Raw genomic sequence first — 26,161 nt, 5'->3', positions numbered from 1 at the left:
TTAGTCTCTATAAACCAATCATAATAGAGGTCCTTTATTTTAATGTATTATTATCCTCAGGAAGTAGGAAAATATTTCACTCACACACAGTGATCTTTTTTTCTCAGTTACAGAGACTGGGTAAAAAAAATTGTCCTGATTTGAGTTCACAAATAGAGAAACAACAAACAAGTGAGAAATGATGACAAATAAATGCTCAGCCATCTCTCACCAGAGCAAGGGTAGCTTCCAGTTCTACCTGACAGTTCACCAAGTGGTCAGACCATAAAACCAGATTCCCAGTCATTGCACCATCAATGCGGATAACTACTGATTGTGTGCAATCCAAAACCCCGATCAAATGTAGACATGAATCAGAAACCCAGAGCAGGAAAACAACAATTTCAGAAGATAGTGAGTCAGTGAAGGTAAAGTTCTACTGCCATATGGGGTTTACTCCAGGAGCCAAGAAAAGCTGTGCCTGGGCTTCCAGCCCATGAGCTATTCTTCATGAGCAGTACAGTTTAATTGACTCTACAGGATGAGTCCACTGGGACCTCCAAATTGTCAAAGCATAATTTTCAAAAAATAAACCCAACTCTTAGACAAATATAGAATTAATAGATGCCAAAAATTTATTTGAATTCATTAATGAGGAAACCAAGCAGGATAAAGTTGATTCACTAAGCATAATTTCTGTAGTATATTTTAGCTTGAGTTGTGATCATCCCAGTGTTTCATTTGGATGTTTTTACTTGTGCAATCTTTATTTGAAAACTCAAGGTAATTATATGGAGTATAAAAGGCTGAACCCTAGTCATGAATCTCTAAGGGCCTACTAATGGGGTACAACTGTCCACAGTGAGTCAACATTAAATAGCTTCCAACTGCTGTGCTAGTCGAGTTGTTTTGTTTTTTTATAATTTTTCTTCTTTCTTGCTCTAAGCTGCCAATTTTTCTTTTGTCATTAAGCCAGCCTTCTTTTTTAAATGTATGATTTTTAGAAACCAGATATCAAGACTTGTTTAAAACTACTGCCAACTAAGAGTTACTAGGTGCAAGTGAGGTCTTAAGAGGGTCCTGTGTGCACGAAGTGTGTGCACTTCAGCTCGTAGACCTTGTGACATCCTTCTGGGCTGGCCAGTGGTCATTTAAACTTCCCAGTTCTGAGCTGTTTTCCAAGTAGGGGAATGAATACGGTACCTCTAGTGGGCTGGGATGCTGATCCTTTGACAAACTAGATGCTTGAAAGGCTAAAGAAATCATTACAAAGTAGACAGGATATTCTTTTATTCATCTCATTTGATACCTGCCTCCCTTCCAGTAATACAGAAGTAGTGATGCCCATCTAGTTCATCTTACGGTCCAGGGCAGTTAAAGTCATTTTGGGAAGAAAAGGGGAAAATACAAAACTTAAAGCAAACCCTACTGCTATTAAGAGTATTCGTTTGGTTACATCACCAAAAGCATCTGTGTGCTATTGTGGAGAACCAATAGATTCCCACAAATTGAGTTGTAGCAATCCATTATTTTCTTTCTGGCTGATGGCAGTCATCTGTGGTACCTTAATAAACAGTATTGTCACTGTTTAGAACTATGTAGGGTCACACTTGGTGTTCATTTCTCCAGCAAGTTGTAATATGATGCCAGCTCTCATGAGGCACCATGGAATAAGATTTTCTAACGTTTTACATATTCTGCCACCCCGGAGATGAGGTTGACTTTCTTTCAAGACACGTAATAATACTTCCATGGTATTTATTATGTGAATAGGTGAAATGTCTGCGACAGTGATTCTCTACAATTTAGAAGATGTTTTGTTCTAATAGCGTTTCTGAAAGTGCTTTACAACTAAAGAATTTTAAGTTGCAAAGGGCTGGGACCATGCCTGTCTTGCTCACTTCTGTGCATCCACCTTGTAGCCAGATGGGTAGAGTATGGGAAACATTGTACACATGTTTTTAGAAAGATTGAATGATATTCATTCTGGCTTTCCTTATTCTGTGGCCGTAGGCTGCTCCCCTAGTTCCCAGACATCTCAAACTTAAGTTTACATACTTAGTTCTTGGTAACAGTGAAGCTCTCCACAAAAGAATGCAAATATGTCAGCATAAATGCATTCTTTTTACTTCCAGAAACAGAAAATTCTCTTCCACTTTTCAATTAAAAATAAAAAGATGAGAATGAGTTATTTTTCTTTATGCTGAAAAATTTGTAGCATTCTTTGTAAGAATTGGTGCTCTCCAGAATCATACAAAACCAAGGCTTGTGTACTTTTGAGTAGACAATAGGTCTAATGTTTCTAAAATTAACTAAAAGTATAATTGAGCATATTTAAGGAGTTATATAAAATGGAATTTTATAAAATAAAAGTGTATGTTCACTAATCTCCTTAAGGTGGTAAGACAGATACTATTTTAAAGACCAGAGAGTAAACAGGCTTTATAATTCAGTTCTATAATTAGGAAAATTTCGGAACTCAAGAAGAGTGAGCATTGTCAGGTGAGAGTTAGTCTACCTGTGGATGTGTTTTGCTTTTATATCTGCTTCTTGCTGCCTTTACTTCCTAGTGACTCCTGACCCCAAAAGACAGTTTGGTCATTCAGACCTTTTTGTACTGTAAATTTGACACCACCTCTTCACTGGAAGCAGAAAGGACAGTGTTATAAGAATGTCTATGACTTTCTAGCCATCTTCCTTTTTTCCTAAGAAGAATGTGTTTGACATGTGAAGGCAAACTTAAGTATTGAAAGCTATTTTGCACTCCCATCTGACTTGAAAGGCATCTGCTTCCTGATGTGGCCCTTCCTCTTGCTACATCTTGACTATAGTTTTAATTTAAAAAAAAAAACAAGGGTTGCAGTAGTGGGAAGTGAGTCAGTTAAACTGCAAATGGGGTGACAGGTTGGTTTACGAACCAAATAAATTTGATGGCTCACACTTTTTAAAGGGATATTTAGAAATTATGACTCTCTTCCTGTATTCTGTGTCAGAATGTCCATTCATTCATTAATTGATTTAATCTTCAGGTTTGAAATAAGCTTTAGAATGATTTGTTTCTGTGGAGCCTTGCTTTTCCTAGCTCTAATGTTTAAAACAGCCAGTCAGTTCTCTGCCCCCTTTACTTTCATGACTCGTTTGGATGATTTTTAGAGTCTGATGCAGAAATACAATGTGAGCCATAAATGTGAACCATGTATTTTAAAATTTTCTTATGTTGAGAAAAACTACAAAAAAAAAGATGAAATTAATTATAATATATTGGATATTGGTCAGCACAGGATGAGATTGGTAATACTGTCTACTTACTAAATAAGCTATCCATTCTCTAAGACAACTTCTTTAATTTCTAATAAAATAAGAGTAAGTCTATAACTAGTAGATAATATAAAGTAGACTGTTATCTATGGTCAGATCACCTTGGGTCATTAGAGAATAAAGACTTTATCTTTTAAGTAGCAAATTGCTGGCATAAATGTAGATGTTCAGTAAATATTGAAGGAATTAATTCTTAGCAAATTAGAGTTGCCAACTGTCCCCAGTTAACTGAGAATAAAAAGTCTTTTTTTTTCTTCTTCAGTTGGAGGGCTAGATGGGTAGAAGAGGAATGGGAAGGGAAAAAATAGCATTTAGCAATAATCTAGTGACTCCACATTGGGGAAAAACTGAGCCAAAGTCTTAGCGTAATTTTGTGTTAAAATAGTCCCCTATACTTGAGAGCAAACCCTAGGTTCTTGTTCCAGTGACAGTACAAGCTCCTGCCTCTTGATGGTGCCACACATTGAAAAATCCCTGCTTAGACCTGAGGGATGTGTACTGTTCATCTTATGCAGCATAATTTAGCGTTCTCGGGCTGAATGCTGAAATACAGAATGTAACTTAGACTAAAAGGAGGCCCTGTATGCCACTATGTCTGGGAACAGTCACATTCTTTTTGTAAAAATGATAAATCAATATAGAAAACTGTACAAGCTACATGAATGAAAATACAGTATGTCAATACCAACAGGTACATGGGAGAGGGGTGATGAGGGAGGACTATTGATTCTTCATGGGAAAAGTGATCCCCATATTTGTTGTTAAATTACTTAGTATTTCTAAATTAAAAGCCATTTATTGACCTGCCTTTTAAACATCTCTCATCAAAGATTAGATTTAGTGACTGTGCTGGCTAATTCTTATAATGAGAAATTTTCTTAGTTCTAGAACAATTTATGGGAATATTTGCCGTGAAGACTGCTTTTAAAGTTTGAAATTGATTCTTCCAAAAAAAAAGAAAAGAAAAGAAAAAGATGAAGAAGTCCAAAATAAGTATTAGAAATCAAACACATTCATCACTTTTTCAATGGAAGAATTTTGATTCAGCCATCTCAATGTGTACGTTAAGACATATTAGAAGGCACTTTTTAAAAAAAGTTAATCTCTTTATTTTGCGGTAACTGTAGATTCCCATGCAATTAATTATAAGAAATATTGATAATTCAGAGAGGTCCTGTGCACCCTATACCCAGTTTCCTCCAGCGGTAACATCTTGCACACTCGAGTACAGTGTCACAGACAGTGTTACCGAGTCCAAGCTCATACTGCTTGCCTCATGGCAGGCCAGTAAATCAAGAGACGAGTGGTTGGAGCAAGGAATAGCAACTTTGTTGAGAAAGGCAGCAGACTGAGAAGATGGTGCACTAGTGCCCAGGAGACTCATCTTACCCCAGTTAGAATTCAGGCTTCTTTTATACTAAAAGGGGCAGGGGGTGGTTGGTTGTTGCATACTTCGTGGTGTCGGAATCCTTTGTTCTTGCAGCTGTCCTTGTAGGTCAGTCATGATGTTCCTGTAAACCTCCAATAAGACAAATGGTATTCAGTGTTCTGCAACTTTGTATCTCTATATGAATGGGAAAGTATAATTTTTTAAAAAGACCCTTGAGAATGGCCTATCGTGTATTTCAGGCTATAGGCAACATTCTTAACTTGTAGCAAAAGCAATAAAATACAAAGGTTGAAGTAAAAGAAACAGATCTAATATGGAGTCAGATTTGTTCTTCCCTGTTACACCAGGATATTCATGATGATGCAGTCAAGGTACAGAACAGTTTTAACACCACAGGGGTTTCTCCTGTTGCCCTTTTATAGCCACTCCTACTTTCCTCCTACCCTCATCTCCTCCTCAACCCCGGGTAACAACTGGTCTGTTTTCCATTTCTATAATTTTGTCATTTCAAGAATGTTACACAAATATAATCACATACTATGTAAACTTTTGCATTTGGCTTTTTTCACTGTATAATTGTCTAGCGATTGAGCGAGGTTGTTGATGTTGTTGACTCTTCTTCAACTCTAAGTCTGGGATTTATGAGGCAAAAGAAAATCCCAGGGAACCTGTCTCTGTGCTTTTCCTTGAGTCCCTACTTTCCTAACTGATCTGCTGCCTTCTCTCCATTTTTCAGGGTCTTATGCTTGTCTTATATTTAAAATGTCCGAGGTTCTTAGTAGTACTTAGTGAGAAGAATAGGGATAAGGACCTCTACACCATCTTCCCAAAAGCAGAAATCGGTGAGACTGGTTTTTGAAAGTTCAGAATAGCCAAGAACTTTGCTCTGGTGAAGTCTAATTGACTGCAAGGGGGAAATATTTCTGTGGGGGCATGTTTTACAAAAGAATTTTGGTTTGGAAAAATTGATGTTTTTCTCATTCAAAATGGCTAAGACCCTATCCCAGCTCTGGGATTGTAATTCAGATTTTGAAAAAAGATAATTTTAAGAAAATGCTAAAAGTACAGTTAAAAAGAACAAGTTTCTTCAGACATGTATTATTCTTTCATTTTGATTATGGAATAACAGAGCCAGAACTTTGAAAGTTTGTCTTTTCCATCAGCTCATGAAGACCAAGGCCTAAATCATGTTAGACAGAGGTTGCAATTTTTGAAAGTTGTCTTGGGAGAAAGGAAAATATTGTTACTTTCCTAACAGCTCAAATAAAGAAGACATGTCATTGTTTATTTTGAATTTCTATATATAAAACTTGCTAGCATGCTTTTTCTTTTTCTTTTTTTTTCTTTTGCGGTACGTGGGCCTCTCACTGTTGTGGCCTCTCCTGTTGCAGAGCACAGGCTCCGGATGCACCGGCTCAGCGGCCATGGCTCACGGGCCCAGCCGCTTCATGGCATGTGGGATATTCCCGGACCGGGGTTCAAACCCGTGTCGCCTGCATCGGCAGGCGGACTCTCAACCACTGCGCCACCAGGGAAGCCAGCTAGCATGCTTTTTAAATTTTAACACAGTATTTCCCATGAGATGTATCTCCCATCAATAGTTGCATTGCAGTACTTTCAGTTGATATGTGATAGCCCAGTCTCTTTTTTTCACTTGTTATACTTTCTTACATTTTTACTCCACCAACTTCTTTGTGCATTAAAAAAAAAGAGAGTTTATTTTTTTAGGATAGATTTTCAAATGTGAAAATTGAGTTTTGATACCTCTCATGAACTGGTTTTGATTGAACAATATAAGATATTACATAATATTCTAAAAGTATTTCAATGGATTGTATATTGTAAACTGTGGTTTTTCAGGAGAAACAACAAAACAAAACAAAAAGATCCTCTGGAACTTAGTTAAGCCAAGGTGAAGATGTAAAGAAATGACAGTACTATTGGACTTTTGTTTTGTCATGTTTTCTTTAATGGTATAGAACAATAGCATAATTTCTTTAACAGGAGGGACTCAGACACCATGTAGATTTTCTTCCGAAACCCTGTCTGTGTAAGAGGAAAAATACCTGGCATATTTTTCTTACACACTGTGGAAATTATGATTATATTGATCACATGAATTTCATTTCTTTACAGCCAATGTTTTTCAGTCTGTAGGGAGAAGTGTATTATTTTCCCCCTTAAATTTTCTGTTATGTAGTCATTCATAACGGGCATTTTCTTTCAAATGGCATCTTGTAATATTTTAAGAGTAGGTCACCACAAGACTGATATTTTATAAAAGTAAAACTTATCAAAACTTGCATGTCTGTCAGTTGATTTTAAATGGCAAAATGATGCAAAAAAGGCATCAGGAAAGGAGTAAAATACAGAAGATCCTAGTTAGGTGGTCAGAGATTAACTTGAGTCTGCCTAGCAAATGCAAGGAATAGATAGAGGTGGAAAAAGCAAGTTGAGAAAACATTCTTGGATTAAAAAGTAACAGGATTAATTTAATCAAGTGGTAGTATTTTAGGACATGCCTGATATAAATGAGAATAAAAATAAACGTTACCTCAGCATACACATGTATTATATGTAATTCATATAATTATGTATTAAGCGATGAAACTAATATTTAAATATATTTTATAAATGTGTTAATAATTAAACATATACTTATATTCATACATATTTTTTAAATATAAACTCTTTCTAGGAGAGGGACACAGCTAAAAATAATAGTAGAGGCAAGCAGGTTTAAGGGGCTATGAGTAATAGTAATTAAAAAAAAATGATCAGGAGTGTGAGGATACATTTATGAAATAAGATGAAAAGAACTGAATTTCTTTGGGTATGAGCAAAGGCAGGATGTGATAAACTCCTCAGGTATTTGAATGAGGCATGTACTCACAGGGCAGGGACTGGGTTTTTTTTTTTTTTTTTTTTTTTTGTGGTACGCGGGCCTCTCACTGTTGTGGCCTCTCCCGTTGCGGAGCACAGGCTCCGGACACGCAGGCTCAGCGGCCATGGCTCACGGGCCCAGCCGCTCCGCGGCATGTGGGATCTTCCTGGACCGGGGCACAAACCCACGTCCCCTGCATCGGCAGGCGGACTCTCAACCACTGCACCACGAGGGAAGCCCAGGGAGTGGGTTTTATGTCAAGGGTGAAGTGTGCACTGGATAGGAGATGGATTTTTTGGAAGGTAGTTCTTTCTAGAAGCTACTCCACTGGACTTATGCTGTAGGGAATATATGTTGCTCTGTAACGGTGGGGATAGAAGGACCAAATGGCAGTCAGTGACAGAAAAAATTCCTTCCTCCCTGGGTTACTATGGCGACTGGGCTCAGGCACATGATCTACCATGGGGAGGCATTTTGGGCAATGAGGGCATTCTTTCTCTTTCCAGATTGGCAAAGGAACCCCATCGATTTGTGAATTTTCAGGGAGCCATTTGCCTACATAACATATTTTTCCTATATTTCCTTTGCCTGAAAACAATTGGATTTGTTTTTCAGGTTTGTTTGTTAACCAGGATTAGAGATGGTTCCCTAGGACCCACAAGACAATTGTCTATTTCACGTCATACACATGAAATGGGAACAATGGGAACCATCTCTAATCCTGTTTAACAAACACTGAGGACCTGCTCAGGCACCAGTTTTAAACTTTATAGTATAAAGTGTATGAAATGTTCTCATACACAAGCTCTTATCCGTTTCTCCAAGAACTTAAGGGTAGGTGCTAATTTTACAATCTCTGTTTTACAGACCAGGTAATAGACTAGAAAGATTGAGCTTCTGTGTTATGGATCTGGTAAGTCCAGAACTTCAAATCCAAATAAATGTTCTTTCCACTTAATCAAACTTAACACAGATTCTGCCCTGAAAATCCAGTGGTTCTGTGAGAGGGAAAAGCCATTTTACCCCGCAGATCATTAAAATATAAGATGACAGAGAGAGTTACCAAGCTCCCTTCATGAAAGTATCTTTATTTCAAAGTGCTTCTCCTGTTTCTGGTCACTTTACCCCTAATTTTCCTGGAGAAGTGGGAGGTGCCCCCTTCTCTTACCGTGTGTCCAATCCGCACAAATGCAGGACACACTGCCCCAGACTGCAAAGGGCTGGGGTTGATGGGAAGTGACGTGTTGAACATTGGCAACTTCTTTGAGATTGGGAGTGTGGAGTGGTGGGGCATGAAGGAAGGAAGGGAAGTGGAAGGGTAGAGCTACTGCGTCATCTGATAAGGATAATTAGTTGTTTAATTGATAATTTAATTGTTATTGGGGGTGTAGGGAAGGAGTTTGAGTACGTTTTCAGACAGAGGAGAAGGAGTCAATAGAGAGGAAATAAGAGTGTAGGAGGAGAGATAATTAATAGACCAAAGCCACAAAGAAGGTGGGAGAGAAATGGACGCAATGGCGCAAGCAGGGGGCTTTGCCTTGGAAAGACTGAGGGACGCTCCTTAGGTAACTGAGCTTATTCTTTTATTATGTTTACTGTGTCCCAGACAGCATTCTAAGTGCCAGCTATCTATATATATATTTTAAAATCTTCACAACCACCCTATAAGGTAGATACTCCAGTAATCCCCTGTTCTATACATGAGGAACTAAGACTCAGAAAAGCTAAATGACTTGCCCAGGGCCACACGAGTAGCTATGGAAGCAGCATTCAAACCCAAGCAGCATGGCTCCAAAGTTCATGCTTTTAACCACTATGGTACAGTGAGGAAAGGAGGACCAGCTAGATAAAGATGATAGAGGAGGGAAGTTTAGGGAATTTAAGCAAGATGGCCTTGATCTCCTTAGGCAGTGTTTGTGCATTTGAGTGTACTGAGTATATTTGAGAAACAGGTACTGAAAACTGACTGAGTGGTAAGTGTTGCCTCAGTTATTTGCATATGTCTTAACTCTCCCTCAGTACTGAGTTGTCCATTACTATGGAAGGAGAACAGCTGTATGCGATGCAACGTCCTAATAGTAATCTGTGTATAACAAATGTTTGTTGATCAATTAGTAGCTGTCACATTATTAGTACCTCTCTAAATAACTTGCAGTTGCCTCCAGAGCAGATACAGTCACACAAAACCATTACTCCTTTGTTTGTCAGATGTGCCTCCTTCCAGCTCAGCCCTTCTGATGGCACACGTGCGCATCTATTTAAACTCAGGGTGGCAGAATAAAGTACTTTCCTGACCACAAGCCTGAAGGTAGACTTCCCGGCCAGTCTATAAAGTAAAATAAAATATCCTTAGCACACATTAAACACATTAAACTGACTTCCATGAAGATAATTTGTAAAACCAAGCAATAAAAACTCCTTACTTATGTATACAGTTTCTTAATCAGATCTTTTGTCCTCAACTGATGAAAACAATACTAGGGCAATGTTTGGGTAAGTGTAAGGCCAATTACAAGGTTAAAAGGCACAGTCTCCAAGACCAGTCCTCACTTCTGACACTAACTGCGAGTTCAAGGTGTTCCCCAGACCACTCTCAGGTTCAATAATTCCATAGAAAGACTGACAGAACCCACTGAAAGCTATTAGAGTCACGATTATTGTTTGTTGCAGGGAAAGGCTACAGCCAAAGATCAGCCAAAGGAAGAGATGTATAAAGCAGAGTCAGATGTTTCCAGATGTGAAGCTTCCACTGTCCCTTCCCTTTGGCGTCAGGATGCGTTACTCTACTTTCATTGGTGTGTGATAGCACACATGGAGTAGGCCACCAAGGAAGCTTACCTGAACTTTGGTGTCCAGAGTTTTTATTGGACTTCATCACACAATCCATAGTTGATTGATTGTCCACGTTGTTAATCTCTGTCTCCAGGTCGATTGACACCACATGACCCAAAGCACCCACGTGAAATCACGTGGTTGGTGTCTCTGGAGTGTCCAGTCCCCACCCTAAGATTATCTGGTGTGGCCAGACTTGCCCTAATGAACAAAAACACTCATATCAGGTATGAAATAGATTACCTTCCAGAAGCCAACGGCAGAGGCAGACTTCTCTTTGGGCAAAGTCAAATTCTTTATTATATAGCAAGTGTATCTCAAAAGCTCAACACAACATAGATCTGTTTCTCCTTCATACCCCATGGCCAGCTTGGGATGAATGAGGCCTCTGCTCCACAGTTCCTCACTCGGGGCCCAGACTGATGGAACCAACGTCATCTGGAGTGTCACGCTGCCATGACAAAGTCAGGCATGTAATGAATCCTGTGCTGGCCGTTCAGGCAGAAGTGACACTTGTTGCTTCTCACATTTCATTGGCTGATGCAAGTTTGACAGTCATATCCAGTTTGGGGGTTGGGAAGAGAAGAACCATTTTATTCTGTGCCCAGAAAGAAGAGGACTGATCTTAAAAGCCCCAGGGACTTATCTCTACCCTAAGGGAGTTATCTCTAAAAACAAATAGACCCACAGAAAGGACTTTTAGCCATTGCTTCTGTTTTTCCTCCTTATTGACCTACCTAATTGAGACATCAGAGTTTGATCGTGGAATCCTAGAAATTCTGCTTACTTGCCGTCAGCTCCAACTCTTCTCATTCTGCCATCCACTTTTAGACCAAGGTCTCTGACCCTTGCTGGTATACCCTATGAATTTATTCCCAAAGTTTATTTAGGGTAGTGGGATCTAACAAGTCCTGATATAAAGAGGAAGAAATTTGGCCCATTTCTTGCATGTACCTCATTCCTCTTCCTCCAAAGAACCTCATCTCTCTAGCCACATAGTAGTTGCTGATCTCTGAGCATACTATGAGAATCCATGACTCTATGCCTTTGATTATATGGTTCCTTTACAGAAATGCCCTGCCCACCTGTCCAACAGACCAGACTACTTATCCTTTAGGACTCAACTCACATTTCTTTTTCTGTAATTTTTGTGCGTTGCTTTCCCATAAAAGAATCCATTGGCTTTCGGTAAACCTCTGTTATCACTGTTTCTTTAATCGATTGACTATTTGTGCCTCTTGTGAAAGATTTGAGGCTAGAAATGCTGTCTTTTTTCCTCTTTGTATCCCCAGTATGTTACCGGGCAGAGTAACTTAATAGATTGTTATTGAACTGAAGATATGGAAACATTGAATCCCTAGAGTTAACAGAAGAGAGAGGTCTTTTTTATCAGTTATAACAGGTCCTCTTAACTAGAGAAAAATCTCCTTTCAACTAAATTATTTCTAACCGTTAAAGGTTAACCCTTTGTTTTATGTAATAAATGACCTAACGTATATAATTATAAAAGAGGGATTTTCTTTTCTTTTTTCTTGAGGTTTTTTTAAATTGAAGTATAGTTGATTTATAATGTCCTGTTAGTTTCAGATGTACCCAGTGATTCAGCTCTCTCTCTCTCTCTCTCTCTCTCTCTATATATATATAATATGTAATATATATATTCTTTTTCAGATTCTTTTCCCCTATAGGTTATTACAAAATACTGAGTAGAGTTCCCTGTGCTATACAGTAGGTCCTTGTTGGTTATCTATTTTATATATAGTAGTGTGTATATGTTAATCCCAAACTCCTAATTTATCCCTCTGCCCTCCTTTCCCCTTGGTAACCGTAAGCTTGTTTTCTATGTCTGTGGGTCTATTTCTTTTTTTGTAAATATGTTCATTTGTACTTTTTTTTTCGAGTCCACATATAAGCAATATCATAAGATATTGGTCTTTGTCTGACTTACTTCACTTAATATGATAATTCTAGGCCCATTCATTTTGCTGCAACATGAATTTCATTCTCTTTTATGGCTGAGTAATATTCCATTGTGTATATGCACCACATCTTCTTTATCCATTCATCTGTCGATGGACACTTACGTTGTTTCCATGTCTTGGTCATTGTAAACTGTGCTGCAATGAATATTGGGGTGCATCTTTCTTTCCAAATTATAGTTTTCTCCAGATATGTGCCCAGGAGTGGGTTTACAGGATCATATGGTAACTCTATTTTTAGTTTTTTAAGGAATCTCTGTACTTTTCTCCATAGTGGCTGTTAAAAGAGGGATTTTAACAAAGATTTCACCTGTGCTTAAGTATCAGCACTTGATTTTCCGCATAATGTATTTCTAGATTATATTCACAGGCCTAGGGCCTAGACTGGCTGCTGTTGATTACAAGGGGACTGGATGGGTTCAGGAGATGGAAGAGTTCCTGACCGAGAACTGTGAACTGAAGTGGGTCAGTGCCAGACATATTCCTCTGAAAAATAAAGAGAGCTCTGAGGTCAAAAGACATACACTCGGCCCACAACATATTTTTTAACCAGTAAGGAAAATAATTGTGCAACATTTTCTTCAGGTATATATATATATATATTTAACATCATTATTGGAGTATAATTGCTTTACAATGGTGTGTTAGTTTCTGCTTTATAACACAGTGAATCAGTTATACATATACATATGTTCTCATATCTCTTCCCTCTTGCGTCTCCCTCCCTCCCACTCTCCCTATCCCACCCCTGTAGGTGGTCACAAACCACCGAGCTGGTCTCCCTGTGCTATGCGGCTGCTTCCCACTAGCTATCTATTTTACGTTTGGTAGTGTGTATATATCCATGTCACTCTCTCACTTTGTCACAGCTTACCCTTCCCCCTCCCCATATCCTCAAGTCCATTCTCTAGTAGGTCTGTGTCTTTATTCCTGTCTTACCCCTAGATTCTTCATGAGCATTTTTTTTTCTTTTTCTTAGATTCCATATATATGTGTTAGCATATGGTATTTGTTTTTCTCTTTCTGACTTACTTCACTCTGTATGACAGACTCTAGGTCCATCCACCTCACTACAAATAACTCAATTTCATTTCTTTTTATGGCTGAGTAATATTCCATTGTATATATGGGCCACATCTTCTTTATCCATTCATCTGTTGATGGACACTTAGGTTGCTTCCATGTCCTGGCTATTGTAAATAGAGCTGCAATGAACATTGTGGTACATGACTCTTTTTGAATTATGGTTTTCTCAGGGTATATGCCCAGTAGTGGGATTGCTGGGTCATATGGTAGTTCTATTTGTGGTTTTTTAAGGAACCTCCATACTGTTCTCCACAGTGGCTATATCAATTTACATTCCCACCAGCAGTGCAAGAGGGTTCCCTTTTCTCCACACCCTCTCCAGCATTTATTGTTTCTAGATTTTTTGATGATGGCCATTCTGACTGGTGTGAGATGATATCTCATTGTAGTTTTGATTTGCATTTCTCTAATGATTAGTGATGTTGAGCATTCTTTCATGTGTTTGTTGGCAGTCTGTATATCTTCTTTGGAGAAATGTCTATTTAGGTCTTCTGTGCATTTTTGGATTGGGTTGTTTGTTTTTTTGTTATTGAGCTGCATGAGCTGCTTATAAATTTTGGAGATTAATCCTTTGTCAGTTGCTTCATTTGCAAATATTTTCTCCCATTCTGAGGGTTGTCTTTTGGTCTTCTTTATGGTTTCCTTTGCTGTGCAAAAGCTTTGAAGTTTCATTAGGTCCCATTTGTTTATTTTTGTTTTTATTTCCATTTCTCTAGGAGGTGGGTCAAAAAGGATCTTGCTGTGATTTATGTCATAGAGTGTTCTGCCTATGTTTTCCTCTAAGAGTTTGATAGTTTCTGGCCTTACGTTTAGGTCTTTAATCCATTTTGAACATATTTTTGTGTATGGTGTTAAGGAGTGATCTAATCTCATACTTTTACATGTACCTGTCCAGTTTTCCCAGCACCACTTATTGAAGAGGGTGTCCTTTCTCCACTGTACTTTCCTGCCTCCTTTATCAAAGATAAGGTGACCGTATGTGCGTGGGTTTATCTCTGGGCTTTCTATCCTGTTCCATTGATCTATCTTTCTGTTTTTGTGCCAGTACCATACTGTCTTGATTACTGTAGCTTTGTCGTATAGTCTGAAGTCAGGGAGCCTGATTTCTCCAGCTCTGTTTTTCGTTCTCAAGATTGCTTTGGCTATTCGGGGTCTTTTGTGTTTCCATACAAATTGTGAAATTTTTTGTTCTTGTTCTTTGAAAAATGCCAGTGGTAGTTTGATAGGGAATGCATTGAATCTGTAGATTGCTTTTGGTAGTAGAGTCATTTTCACAATGTTGATTCTTCCAATTCAAGAACATGGTATATCTCTCCATCTATTTGTATCATCTTTAATTTCTTTCATCAGTGTCTTATAATTTTCTGCATACAGGTCTTTTGTCTCCTTAGGTAGGTTTATTCCTAGATATTTTATTCTTTTTGTTGCAATGGTAAATGGGAGTGATTTCTTAATTTCACTTTCAAAGTTTTCATCATTAGTGTATAGCAATGCCAGATATTTCTGTGCATTAATTTTGTATCCTGCTACTTTACCAAATTCATTGATTAACTCTGTTTTCTGCTAGCATCTTTAGGATTCTCTATGTATAGTATCATGTCATCTGCAAACAGTGACAGCTTTACTGCTTCTTTTCCGATTTGGATTCCTTTTGTTTCTTTTTTCTTCTCTGATTGCTGTGGATAAGACATCCAAAACTATGTTGAATAAGAGTGGTGCAAGTGGGCAACCTTGACTTGTTCCTGATCTTAGTGGAAATGGTTTCAGTTTTTCACCATTGAGGACGATGTTGGCTGTGGGTTTGTCATATATGGCCTTTATTATGTTGAGGAAAGTTCCCTCTATGCCTACTTTCTGCAGGGTTTTTATCATAAATCGGTGTTGAATTTTGTCAAAAGCTTTCTCTGAATCTATTGAGATGATCATATGGTTTTTCTCCTTCAATTTGTTAATATGGTGTATCACATTGATTGATTTGCGTATATTGAAGAATCCTTGCATCCCTGGAATAAACCCCACTTGATCATGGTGTATGATCCTTTTAATGTGCTTTTGGATGCTGTTTGCTAGTATTTTGTTCAGGATTTTTGCATCTATGTTCATCAGTGATATTGGCCTGTAGTTTTCTTTCTTTGTGACATCTTTGTCTGATTTTGGTATCAGGGTGATGGTGGCCTCGTAGAATGAGTTTGGGAGTGTTCCTCCCTCTGCAATATTTTGGAAGAGTTTGAGAAGGATAGGTGTTAGCTCTTCTCTAAATGTTTGATAAAATTCGCCTGTGAAGCCATCTGGTCCTGGGCTTTTGTTTGTTGGAAGCTTTTTTTTTTTTTGCGGTACGCAGGCCTCTCACTGTTGTGGCCTCTCCCGCTGTGCAGCACAGGCTCCGGATGCGCAGGCTCAGCGGCCATGGCTCACGGGCCCAGCCGCTCCGCGGCATGTGGGATCTTCCCAAACCGGGACACGAACCCCTGTCCCCTGCATTGGGAGGTGGACTCTCAACCACCGTGCCACCAGGGAAGCCCTGTTGGAAGCTTTTTAATCACAGTTTCAATTTCAGTGCTTGTGATTGGTCTGTTCATATTTTCTATTTCTTCCTGGTTCAGTCTCGGCAGGTTGTGCATTTTTTAGAATTTGTCCATTTCTTCCAGGTTGTCCATTTTATTGGCATAGAGTTGCTTGTAGTAATCTCTCATGATCCTTTGTATTTCTGCAGTGTCAGTTGTTACTTTTCCTTTTTCATTTCTAATTCTATTGATTTGAGTCTTCTCCCAGTTTTTCTTGATGAGTCTGGCTAAAGGTTTATCAATTTTGTTTTTCTTCTAAAAGATCCAGCTTTTAGTTTTATTGATCTTTGCTATCGTTTCCTTCATTTCTTTTTCATTTATTTCTGATTTGATTTTTATGATTTCTTTCCTTCTGCTAACTTTGGGGTTTTTTTTGTTCTTCTTTCTCTAATTGCTTTAGGTGCAAGGTTAGGTTTGTCTGAGATGTTTCCTGTTTCTTAAGGTAGGATTGTATTGCTATAAACTTCCCTCTTAGAACTGCTTTTGCTGCATCCCATAGGTTTTGGGTCGTCTTGTCTCCATTGTCATTTGTTTCTAGGTATTTTTAGATTTCCTCTTTGATTTCTTCAGTGATCTCTTGGTTATTAAGTAGTGTATTGTTTAGCCTCCATGTGTTTGTATTTTTTACAGATCTTTTCCTGTAATTGATATCTAGTCTCATGGCATTGTGGTCGGAAAAGATACTTCATACAATTTCAATTTTCTTAAATTTGCCAAGGCTTGATTTGTGACCCAAGATATGATCTATCCTGGAGAATGTTCCATGAGCACTTGAGAAAATTGTGTATTCTGTTGTTTTTGGATGGAATGTCCTATAAATATCAAATAAGTCCGTCTTGTTTAATGTATCATTTAAAGCTTGTGTTTCCTTATTTATTTTCATTTTGGATGATCTGTCCGTTGGTGAAAGTGGGGTGTTATAGCGTGTTACTGTCGATTTCCCCTTTTATGGCTGTTAGTATTTGCCTTATGTATTGAGGTGCTCCTATGTTGGGTGCATACATATTTACAATTGTTATATCTTCTTCTTGGATTGATCCCTTGATCTTTATGTAGTGTCCTTTGTTTCTTGTAATAGTCTTTATTTTAAAGTCTACTTTGTCTGATATGAGAATTGCTACTCCAGCTTTCTTTTGATTTCCATTTGCATGGAATATCTTTTTCCATCCCCTCACTTTCCATCTGTAAGTGTCCCTAGGTTTGAAGTGGGTGTCTTGTAGACAGCATATATATGGGTCTTGTTTTTGTATCCATTCAGCCAGTCTGTGTCTTTTGCTGGGAGCATTCAATCCATTTACAGTAAGGTAATTATCGATATGTATATTCCTATTCCCATATTCTTAATTGTTTTGGGTTTGCTATTGGAGGTCTTTTCCTTCTCTTGTGTTTCTTGCCTAGAGAAGTTCCTTTAGCATTTGTTGTAAAGCTGGTTTGGTGGTGCTGAACTCTCTCAGCTTTTGCTTGTCTGTAAAGGTTTTAATTTCTCCATCAAATCTGAATGAGATCCTTGCTGGGTAGAGTAATCTTGGTTGCAGGTTTTTCTCCTTCATCACTTTAAATATGTCCTGCCAGTCCCTCCTGGCTTGCAGAGTTTCTGCTGAAAGATCAGCTGTTAACCTTATGGCAATTCCCTTGTGTGTTATTTGTTGTTTTTCCCTTGCTGCTTTTAATATGTTTTCTTTGTATTTAATTTTTGATAGTTTGATTAATATGTGTCTTGGCATGTTTCTCCTTGGATTTATCCTGTATGGGACTCTCTGTCCTTCCTGAACTTGATTAACTATTTCCTTTCCCATATTAGGGAAGTTTTCAACTATAATCTCTTCAAATATTTTCTCAGTCCCTTTCTTTTTCTCTTCTTCTTCTGGGACCCCTGTAATTCGGATGTTGGTGCATTTAATGTTGTCCTATAGGTCTCTGAGACTGTCCTCAGTTCTTTTCATTCTTTTTTCTTTATTCTGCTCTGCAGTAGTTATTTCCACTATTTTATCTTCCAGGTCACTTATCCGTTCTTCTGCCTCAGTTATTCTGCTATTCATCCCTTCTAGAGTATTTTTATTTTATATATTTGTGTTGTTCATCATTGCTTGTTTCCTCTTTAGTTCTTCTAGGTCCTTGTTAAATGTTTCTTACATTTTTTCTACTCTATTTCCAAGATTTTGGATCATCTTTACTATCATTATTCTGAATTATTTTTCAGGTAGACTGCCTATTTCCTCTTCATTTTTTAGGTCTGGTGGGTTTTTACTTTGCTCCTTCATCTGCTGTGTGTTTTTCTGTCTTCTCATTTTGCTTACTTACTGTGTTTGGGATCTCTTTTTCGCAGGCTGCAGGTTCGTAGTTCCCGTTGTTTTTGGTGTCTGTCCCCAGTGGCTAAGGTTGGTTCAGTGGGTTGTGTAGGCTTGCTGGTGGAGGGGACTAGTGCCTGTATTCTAGTGGATGAGGCTGGATCTTGTCTTTATGGTGGGCAGGTCCACGTCTGGTGGTGTGTTTTGGGGTGTCTGTGGCCTTATTATTATTTTAGGCCGCCTCTCTGCTAATGCATGGGGGCTGTGTTCCTGTCTTGCTAGTTGTTTGGCATAGGGTGTCTAGCACTGTAGCTTGCTGGTCGTTGAGTGAAGCTGGGTGTTGGTGTTGAGATGGAGATCTCTGGGAGATTTTCGCTGTTTGATATTACGTGGAGCTGGGAGGTCTCTTGTGGACCAGTGTCCTGAAGTTGGCTCTCCCACCTCAGAGGCACAGCACTGACTCCTGGCTGGAGCACCAAGAGCCTTTCATCCACACGGCTCAGAATAAAAGGGAGAAAATATAGAAAGAACAAAAGAAAGAGGGTAAAATAAAATAAAGTAGGATAATAAAATAAAGTTATTAAAAAAAAGAAGAAAAAAAAAAGAATGGAGGGACAGAATCCTAGGACAAATGGTGAAAGCAAAGCTATACAGACAAAATCTCACCCAGAAGCATACACATACACACTCACAAAAAAGAGGAAAAGGGGAAAATATAATATATCTTGCTCCCAAAGTCCACCTCCTCAATTTGGAATGATTCATTATCTATTCAGGTATTCCACAGATGCAGGGTACATCAAGTTGATTGTGGAGCTTTAATCTGCTGCTCCTGAGGCTGCTGGGAGAGATTTCCCTTTCTCTGTTCTCACAGCTCCCAGGGTTCAGCTTTGGTTTTGGCCCCACCTCTGTGTGCAGGTCGCCTGAGGGCATCTGTTCTTCGCTCAGACAGGATGGGGTTAAAGGAGCAGCTGATTCGTGGGCTCTGGCTCACTCAGGCCGGGGGGAGGGAGGGGTACGGAGTGCAGGGCGAACCTGCGGCGGCAGAGGCCAGCGTGACGTTGCACCAGCCTGAGGCGCGCCGTGCGTTCTCCTGGGGAAGTTGTCCCTGGATCACGGGACCCTGGCAGTGGCGGGCTGCACAGTATCCCGGGAGGGGAGCTGGGGTTAGTGACCTGTTTTTGCTCACAGGCTTCTTGGTGGCGGCAGCAGCAGCCCTAGCGTCTCGCACACAGGCTTCTTGGTGGCAGCAGCAGCAGCCTTAGCGTCTATGCCCGTCTCTGGGGTCCGCTCTGTTAGCCACGGCTCATGCCGTCTCTGGAGCTCCTTTACGCGGCACTCTTAATCCCCTCTCCTCGCGCACCAGGAACAAAGAGGGAAGAAAAAGTCTCTTTTCTCTTCGGCAGCTCCAGACTTTACCGGACTCCTTCCCGCCTAGCCGTGGCGCACTAGCCCCCTTCAGGCTGTGTTCACGACGCCAACCCTAGTCCTCTCCTTGCGCTCCGACCGAAGTCCGAGCCTCAGCTCCCAGCCCCCGCCCGCCCCGGCGGGTGAGCAGACAAGCCTCTCGGGCTGGTGAGTGCTGGTCGGCACCGATCCTCTGTGCGGCAGTCTCTCCACTTTGCCCTCCACACCCCTGTTGCTGTGCTCTCCTCCGTGGCTCTGAAACTTCCCCCCATGCCCATCCCCCGTCTCCGCCCACGAAGGGGCTTCTAGTGTGTGGAAACCTTTCCTCCTTCACAGCTCCCTCCCACTGGTGCAGGTCCCGTCCCTATTCTTTTGCCTCTGTTTATTCTTTTTTCTTTTGCCCTACCCAGGTATGTGGGGAGTTTCTTGCCTTTTGGGAGGTCTGAGGTCTTCTGCCAGCGTTCAGTAGGTGTTCTATAGGAGCATTTCCACGTGTAGATGTATTTCTGATGTATCTGTGGGGAGGAAGGTGATCTCTGCGTCTTACTCTTCCGCCATCTTCTCCTGGTCCCCCCTTCAGGTATATTTGTTAAGCTCTTTTGTCCCCTTCAAAGCTTTCTTTGATATATGGAGTTGGATGAAAGGGAAAATGGAGAGAGAGAGAAAAAATTAAAATGTATTTTAAATAATATAATTCAAAGGGACCTACGTTCTAAACCCTTAACACCAATGTTTTGGGCCATTTAGATATTTGGGCTCTCTACTGGTGCCTTTTTCATGAGAATGCTGTGTGGATTGCTGGTTTGGAAGTGTGGGTAGGAATTGGAGATGTCAAAGAGGGTAGCCTCCTAATTCAGCAGGTTGTTAGGTGAATCCTCAAAGAAAATTGAATTTTAGGAATAGAGCCACACATCTCAGGTTGCCAGTGCCAGTTTGCGCTTGCTGTCCCAGCGTAATTATTAATAGTGCCCTATTTGATTCTCAAAAGTGTCCTGTGTGGAATGGCCCCCCTCGTTTTAGGTCATGCAGAGTGGAGAATATTGGCGTGATGAATGGGAAAGATGAAGAGGGCTCAAGGGAGAGTTATGAGGGTAAATTCTGTGCAGGGTTTCCTTAAAAGGCTTCTCGTGCTTTCTGAAATGCCTCGCAGACTTTCTTCTGACGCACTTCTCATCATCAGTTTATTTTTCTTTGATGCAGTTCTTATGGGGCCAGTGTGTCTCAGCACGGCCTGGATTTCTGTTAGACTCGTGGGCAGCAGTGCTGCATCCATGTGTGATTCAAACCTGAACAGATGGGCTGTGAATGGGGTGATAAGAATAGAGAAGCACATAGCAGTAGACCAAACTTCCTGTGTACCCGCCTTTGAATACTGTTTCACTGTCTGAAATAGCATTCATCTTTTGGCTGGGATCATTTATTCCCTCTGGAATTAAGCAATGGCATTGGCAGCAAAAGAAACTATTTTGGGAAGGAGATGTGGGAGGAATTTTGCTATGTATGACAGGCTGGGCAGAAGTACCTTTCATGCTTTTGAGGACCACACTGTTCATTAGTGCCCTGGTAAAGAGAAACTGACAACTTTCCGATAATCCCAAATGTAGTGAATGTTGAGGTGAATGCATACGCACTGTCATCTATGAAGATTAGCAAAGACTGAGTTTAGATGCTTCAACTTAATTCACCTACATGGCAGAAAGAGAACTTTTCTTTGGAGATTAGCCTCTAATGCAGATGCTTTTGAGAAGGGGTAAAATACAACATCTTGTTCCTGTCCCCTTCCTCACATACGCCCTTGCAGTTGTCTTTGCATATTCACATGCAGACTTTTCTAGATTGTTGGAGTTTAAAATAAGGCAATGAATGCTGTATGTCCCCCCCTCCTTCCCCACAAAGCTGAGGTGGGTAGGGCTTGGCAGCTGGTAGCGGCTACAGAGATAAATAAGCATCAGGGCTCCTGGATGGACAGGGTACAGAAGCGCCTGGGATGAGGTTGTGCAGCCGAGTGCCTTCCGTGGGACGAGGCCATGAGGATGGAGCTGCAGCTGGAGTCCAGAAGTTCAGGCAGTGAAAGGGAGGTGGGGCTTATAAGAACCCGTTTAATAGTCCTTTTGATCAAACTGTTGCATTTTTGGGGTGGGGAGAGTACTTTAGAGGACAGATGAAAGTCATTTCATGCTATTTTGTCATTTAATGGATGTATTTAATGAAAACCAGGGAATTATGTTAGTCTGTTCCTATTTGACTTTTCTATTTGATACTCTTCCGCTAATAAAGAGAACTACCTTCAGAATTTAGTTTTTACAAATTTTCTGCAATTAGATATTAAAAACAGCAGCCCGGGGCTACTTAACACTTTTCTATTTTGTTACTGATAACCAGTTTGGAAAACGTTTCTCTTTTCTTTTTCTTTTTTTTTTTTAATTAATTTTTATTGGAGTGTAGTTGCGTTACAATGTTGTGTTAGCTTCTACTGCACGACAAAATGAATCAGCCATATATATACATATATCCCCTCCCTTTTGGATTTCCCTCCTGTTTAGGTTGGAAAACATTTTTCTATGGAAGACTTTTGAATTCTCTTTTCAATGTGGAAGATGTAATAACCAAAGATGATTTTTGCTCTTTTATTATTGTTTTTCACTTTGGCAGTTGGGCTAATGAGAAAGGGGAAGATGTTGAGATTCCCCACTCCAAAGAGTGCTGTCTAGGTTTATGATAAGCATTTTGTAAACTATATCCCCTTGTTCACAAAGGTATAGTAAGTTTACTTAAAGTCAAAAATCATAAATACCTATGTGTTTTACATGGGGAGCTTGGTGAAGTGTCAGTTAGTGGTACCATTATAGACATCAATGGCCTTATATTAATTTTTTTTAGACAAATAAACTGTCATTTTATTTTCCAGCTAAATGATTCAAAGATTGAATGATCTCAGAATTTGAAATATGCTGCTCTCTTTCTATCTGGACGTGACATTAAATGTTCTTCATCTTCTTGTGACATTCTCTTTTTTTAAAAATCATTTCAATTTTTCATTTGAGAAATTGGTGGGAAAGACCTTTATATGGTGACAAGACATAAAAAAGAGTTTTAAAAAATTTGAAGCATTTCAAGAAAAAAATTGAAGACCTAGTTATTATGCCTTTCAAATGAAGCCTTTTCTAGAGTAGCATTCTCCTTTTGTGTGTCTAAACAGTAGAATGACATTTCTATAAGGAAGTTAGAGAATTAATTTTTTTAATAGTTTTAAAAAATTTATTTATTTTAGGCTGTGTTGAGTCTTCGTTGCAGGCTTTTTCTCTGGTTATGGTGAGCGGGGGCTACTCTTCGTTCATTGTGGAGCACGGGCTCTAGGCGCATGGGCTTCAGTAGTTGTGGCACACGGGCTCAGTAGTTGTGGCTCGCGGGCTGCAAAGCGCAGGCTCATTAGTGTGGTGCACTGGCTTAGTTGCTCTGCGGCATGTGGGATCTTCCCGGACCAGGGCTCGAACCCATGTCCCCTGCATTGGCAGGCGGATTCTTAACCACTACGCCACCAGGGAAGCCCTAGAGAATTAATTTTAAACTCAAATATTAAGTCTACAGTGATGAATGAGCTAGATATTGTTGAAGGTGGATAGTAGAGGGAGGGAAGGGGATGAAGATTTTAAAAAGGAGATTAAACGAAAACATTTGAAGTGTTTGGAGAATTGATAAATCAAGAAAGGTCTCACTGAGTGCTAGTATGTGCTAGGATCAGCACTGGGATATACAAATAAAGAATTGAATTTGAGAGGAAAATCAGGCATTGTTAACCTAGGTTTCATCTGGATTTATAAATGGGTTCATCAAAGATGGTGAAAAACATCACCAGCCAAGTATCTGTGGGATTATGTGTGGGCTGAATTCACCAGGGGTCCCAGCCGCTTCCATCTTTTTATTCGGAGTTGTCTCCTTCTCACAAACTCACTGACCTTCCCTCCTCTGTGTTCTAGGAGAGACAGCGTCTGGAGACCATCCTCAGTCTCTGTGCTGAGTACACAAAGCCTGACAGTCACGTGTCCACTGGCACCACTGTGGCAGATGTACAGAAAATCAATAAGGAACTGGAGAAGCTGCAGCTCTCTGACGAGGAGTCCGTGTTTGAAGAAGCCCTGGTGAGCCCTGACACCAGATACAGGTGCCACCAGAAAAGCTCTCTCCACGATGCAGACCTGGCAGGCTTCGGGAGCCTCAGTCAGAGTAGCGCCAGCTTCCTTTCCCTCAGGAGCTCCAGGAATGATGAACTGATCAGGGACCTCACCAGGACTCCCCCACCGCCCTCCTCTGCCTTTCTGAAAGCTTCCAGCGAGTCCGCTTATCTAAGCATCCTACCAAAGGTAAAGCCGGCCACACACACAGATTAAATTTAGGGCCTGAACCATATGCATCTGCACTGGCCTAGATACTAGAGGTTTTATCCTGGTTGTTTTCCAAACTGTTTTCAGTGAAGCTTCAATTTAAGAGGTAATCAGCTAAGCAAGGTGCAGCAAATTAGGGTGTTTACTATAAAGTAACAAATTTGCACTCTAGAAAATGTAGCAGTACAGAAAAGTATAAAGAAAAACAATTTCTCTTCTCCCTGCCCCCTCCAATTGTACAACTGAGAGAGAAAAACGCAAAGTGTCTTACACGCCTTCTCAGTATTTCTGTGCATATATGGCCGTATATTATAAGCATAGACATAACATATATACAAGTATAGTGTTCTGTACGATTTTTTTTCCCCTCACTGAATGTCTGGAGCATCTTTGCATATTACTATACACAGTTCTGCCTCATTCTTTGGTTGACTAGTATTTTATTGTTTGGAAATCCTATTTAAATGGTTTCCAGTATTTTATCAACAAAATATATGTGCAACAAATATTCTGGAAAATATATATTAGCACAATTGTGCAAATGTGTCTGTAGGGTCACTTACTAAAAGTGGAATTGGTAGGTCAAAGAGTTTGTATATTATTCATTTTAATCAATATTCCCAAATTATACTCTCAAAAGACTGTGTATTTCCAGGTGACACTGAGTAAGAGTTTATCCGTGCACCTTGTTATTCATACACTTGCCAAAGTTATGTATTATCAAAAATTTTTAATATGCTAAGTTAATGATGTTTTAATTTTCTTGCCTTTAATTATGCATAAAATTGGACATCTTTTCATATTTTTAGTTGTTCATTTGTATTTTGAGACACTCATGTTCTTCACCCATTTTTTTGTCTTTAGGACACCTTTATTATTATTTATTTAACTTTTTAAAATTAAAGTATTGTTGATTTCCAGTATTATATTAGTTTCAGGTGTACAACATAGTGATTCAATATTTTTATAGATTGTACTCCATTTAAAGTTGTTATAAAATATTGGCAATAGTCCCTGCATTGGACAATCTATCCTTATATCTTATTTATTTTATACATAGTTGTTTGTACCTCTTTTTTTTTTTTTTCCCAGAACACAAATTTATTTGGCATTCGGATGAAATGGTTCTCACAGCATCTTAAGAATTAGTGCCAACCCAACCAAAATAAACCCAAACTTAGTGAAAGGAAAACATAAACAGGGCTTGAGGCAATGGCCTATAGACACCCACCCACACCAAGCAGGTCAGCAGCTCTCACAGGAGCACGAGACTCTCAGCCAGGGCTGGTCGGGATTCGTCTGACCACGGAGCACAACCAGATCTCATGATGGCTGGCCTAGGCAGAAGGCTGACCCCACCTCTCCCCTTGCTCCCCCACCCCCACCCCCAGTGGAGCTCAGCCCCTGGGGCACTAGCTCCTGGGGACACTGCGGGCAGCAGGCAAGGCCTGAAACAGTGCTGCATGTGGGCTGAGCAACCCTGGAGCCCTGGCCTGTCCAGAAGCAGGCCCCCCTCTGTGGCCCCCACAGCCTGCTTCGGGCCACCCCCTTAGTGACTCCCACACGCCCAACTGGCCCAGCAGTCCTTCGGTCCCCAAGGAAGTCCCCAGTCCCACACATCTAGTGCCAGCCGCCCTGCCCTGTACACACGGGTCTGAGGCCTGGGCCAGAGACGTGGGGGCTGGCAGGGACCCTGAGCTGTTGGGGCCAGGCCCCTCTTGGGCTCCGCGGGGGAGCCCACTCCAAAGCAGGAGTGCTCAGGACCCTCACCTAGCACCAACAAGGCCTGTGACAGCTGCTCAGTGCCCAGAACACAGTGGAGGCAGGACACGCCTTCTGCTTTGTCTTCAGCAGCCAGTGCAGCCGCTCTCCAGTCCCAGTCCTTGGCAGGGGGAGTGCAGGCCTGCTCGGCACGCAGCCTGCCCGTGTGGGGCCGCCTGCAGCACTCTGGCTCCTGTGGGCCGAGCCCCGGTCTGTGGGCAACTTGAGAAGCTCATGCTGCCCAGGGAAGAACAAAACGGTCCCCAGCAGGAGACTGTGAGAACGTGTCCA

General features: G+C 40.4%; 1 protein-coding gene across 17 annotated transcripts in view; it reads left to right on the top strand.

Annotated features, from left to right (window-relative positions):
- Positions 1 to 26,161, top strand: part of PHLDB2 (pleckstrin homology like domain family B member 2) — a 129,595-nt gene that overhangs the window by 34,322 nt on the left and 69,112 nt on the right. For 16 of the 17 annotated variants that reach the window (XM_067738920.1, XM_067738934.1, XM_067738935.1 and 13 more), the window contains exon 3: positions 23,705 to 24,088. In XM_067738920.1, the coding sequence (XP_067595021.1) occupies positions 23,705 to 24,088 (384 nt within the window). Of the gene's footprint in view, positions 1 to 21,693; positions 21,806 to 23,704; positions 24,089 to 26,161 lie in introns of those variants that run through there. The other variant, XM_067738936.1, reaches the window with a different exon arrangement.

The sequence above is a fragment of the Pseudorca crassidens genome, chromosome 5, assembly GCF_039906515.1.
Source record: "Pseudorca crassidens isolate mPseCra1 chromosome 5, mPseCra1.hap1, whole genome shotgun sequence".
Taxonomy (NCBI): Eukaryota; Metazoa; Chordata; class Mammalia; order Artiodactyla; family Delphinidae; genus Pseudorca; species Pseudorca crassidens.
This window is presented reverse-complemented; position numbering and strand designations above follow the sequence as displayed.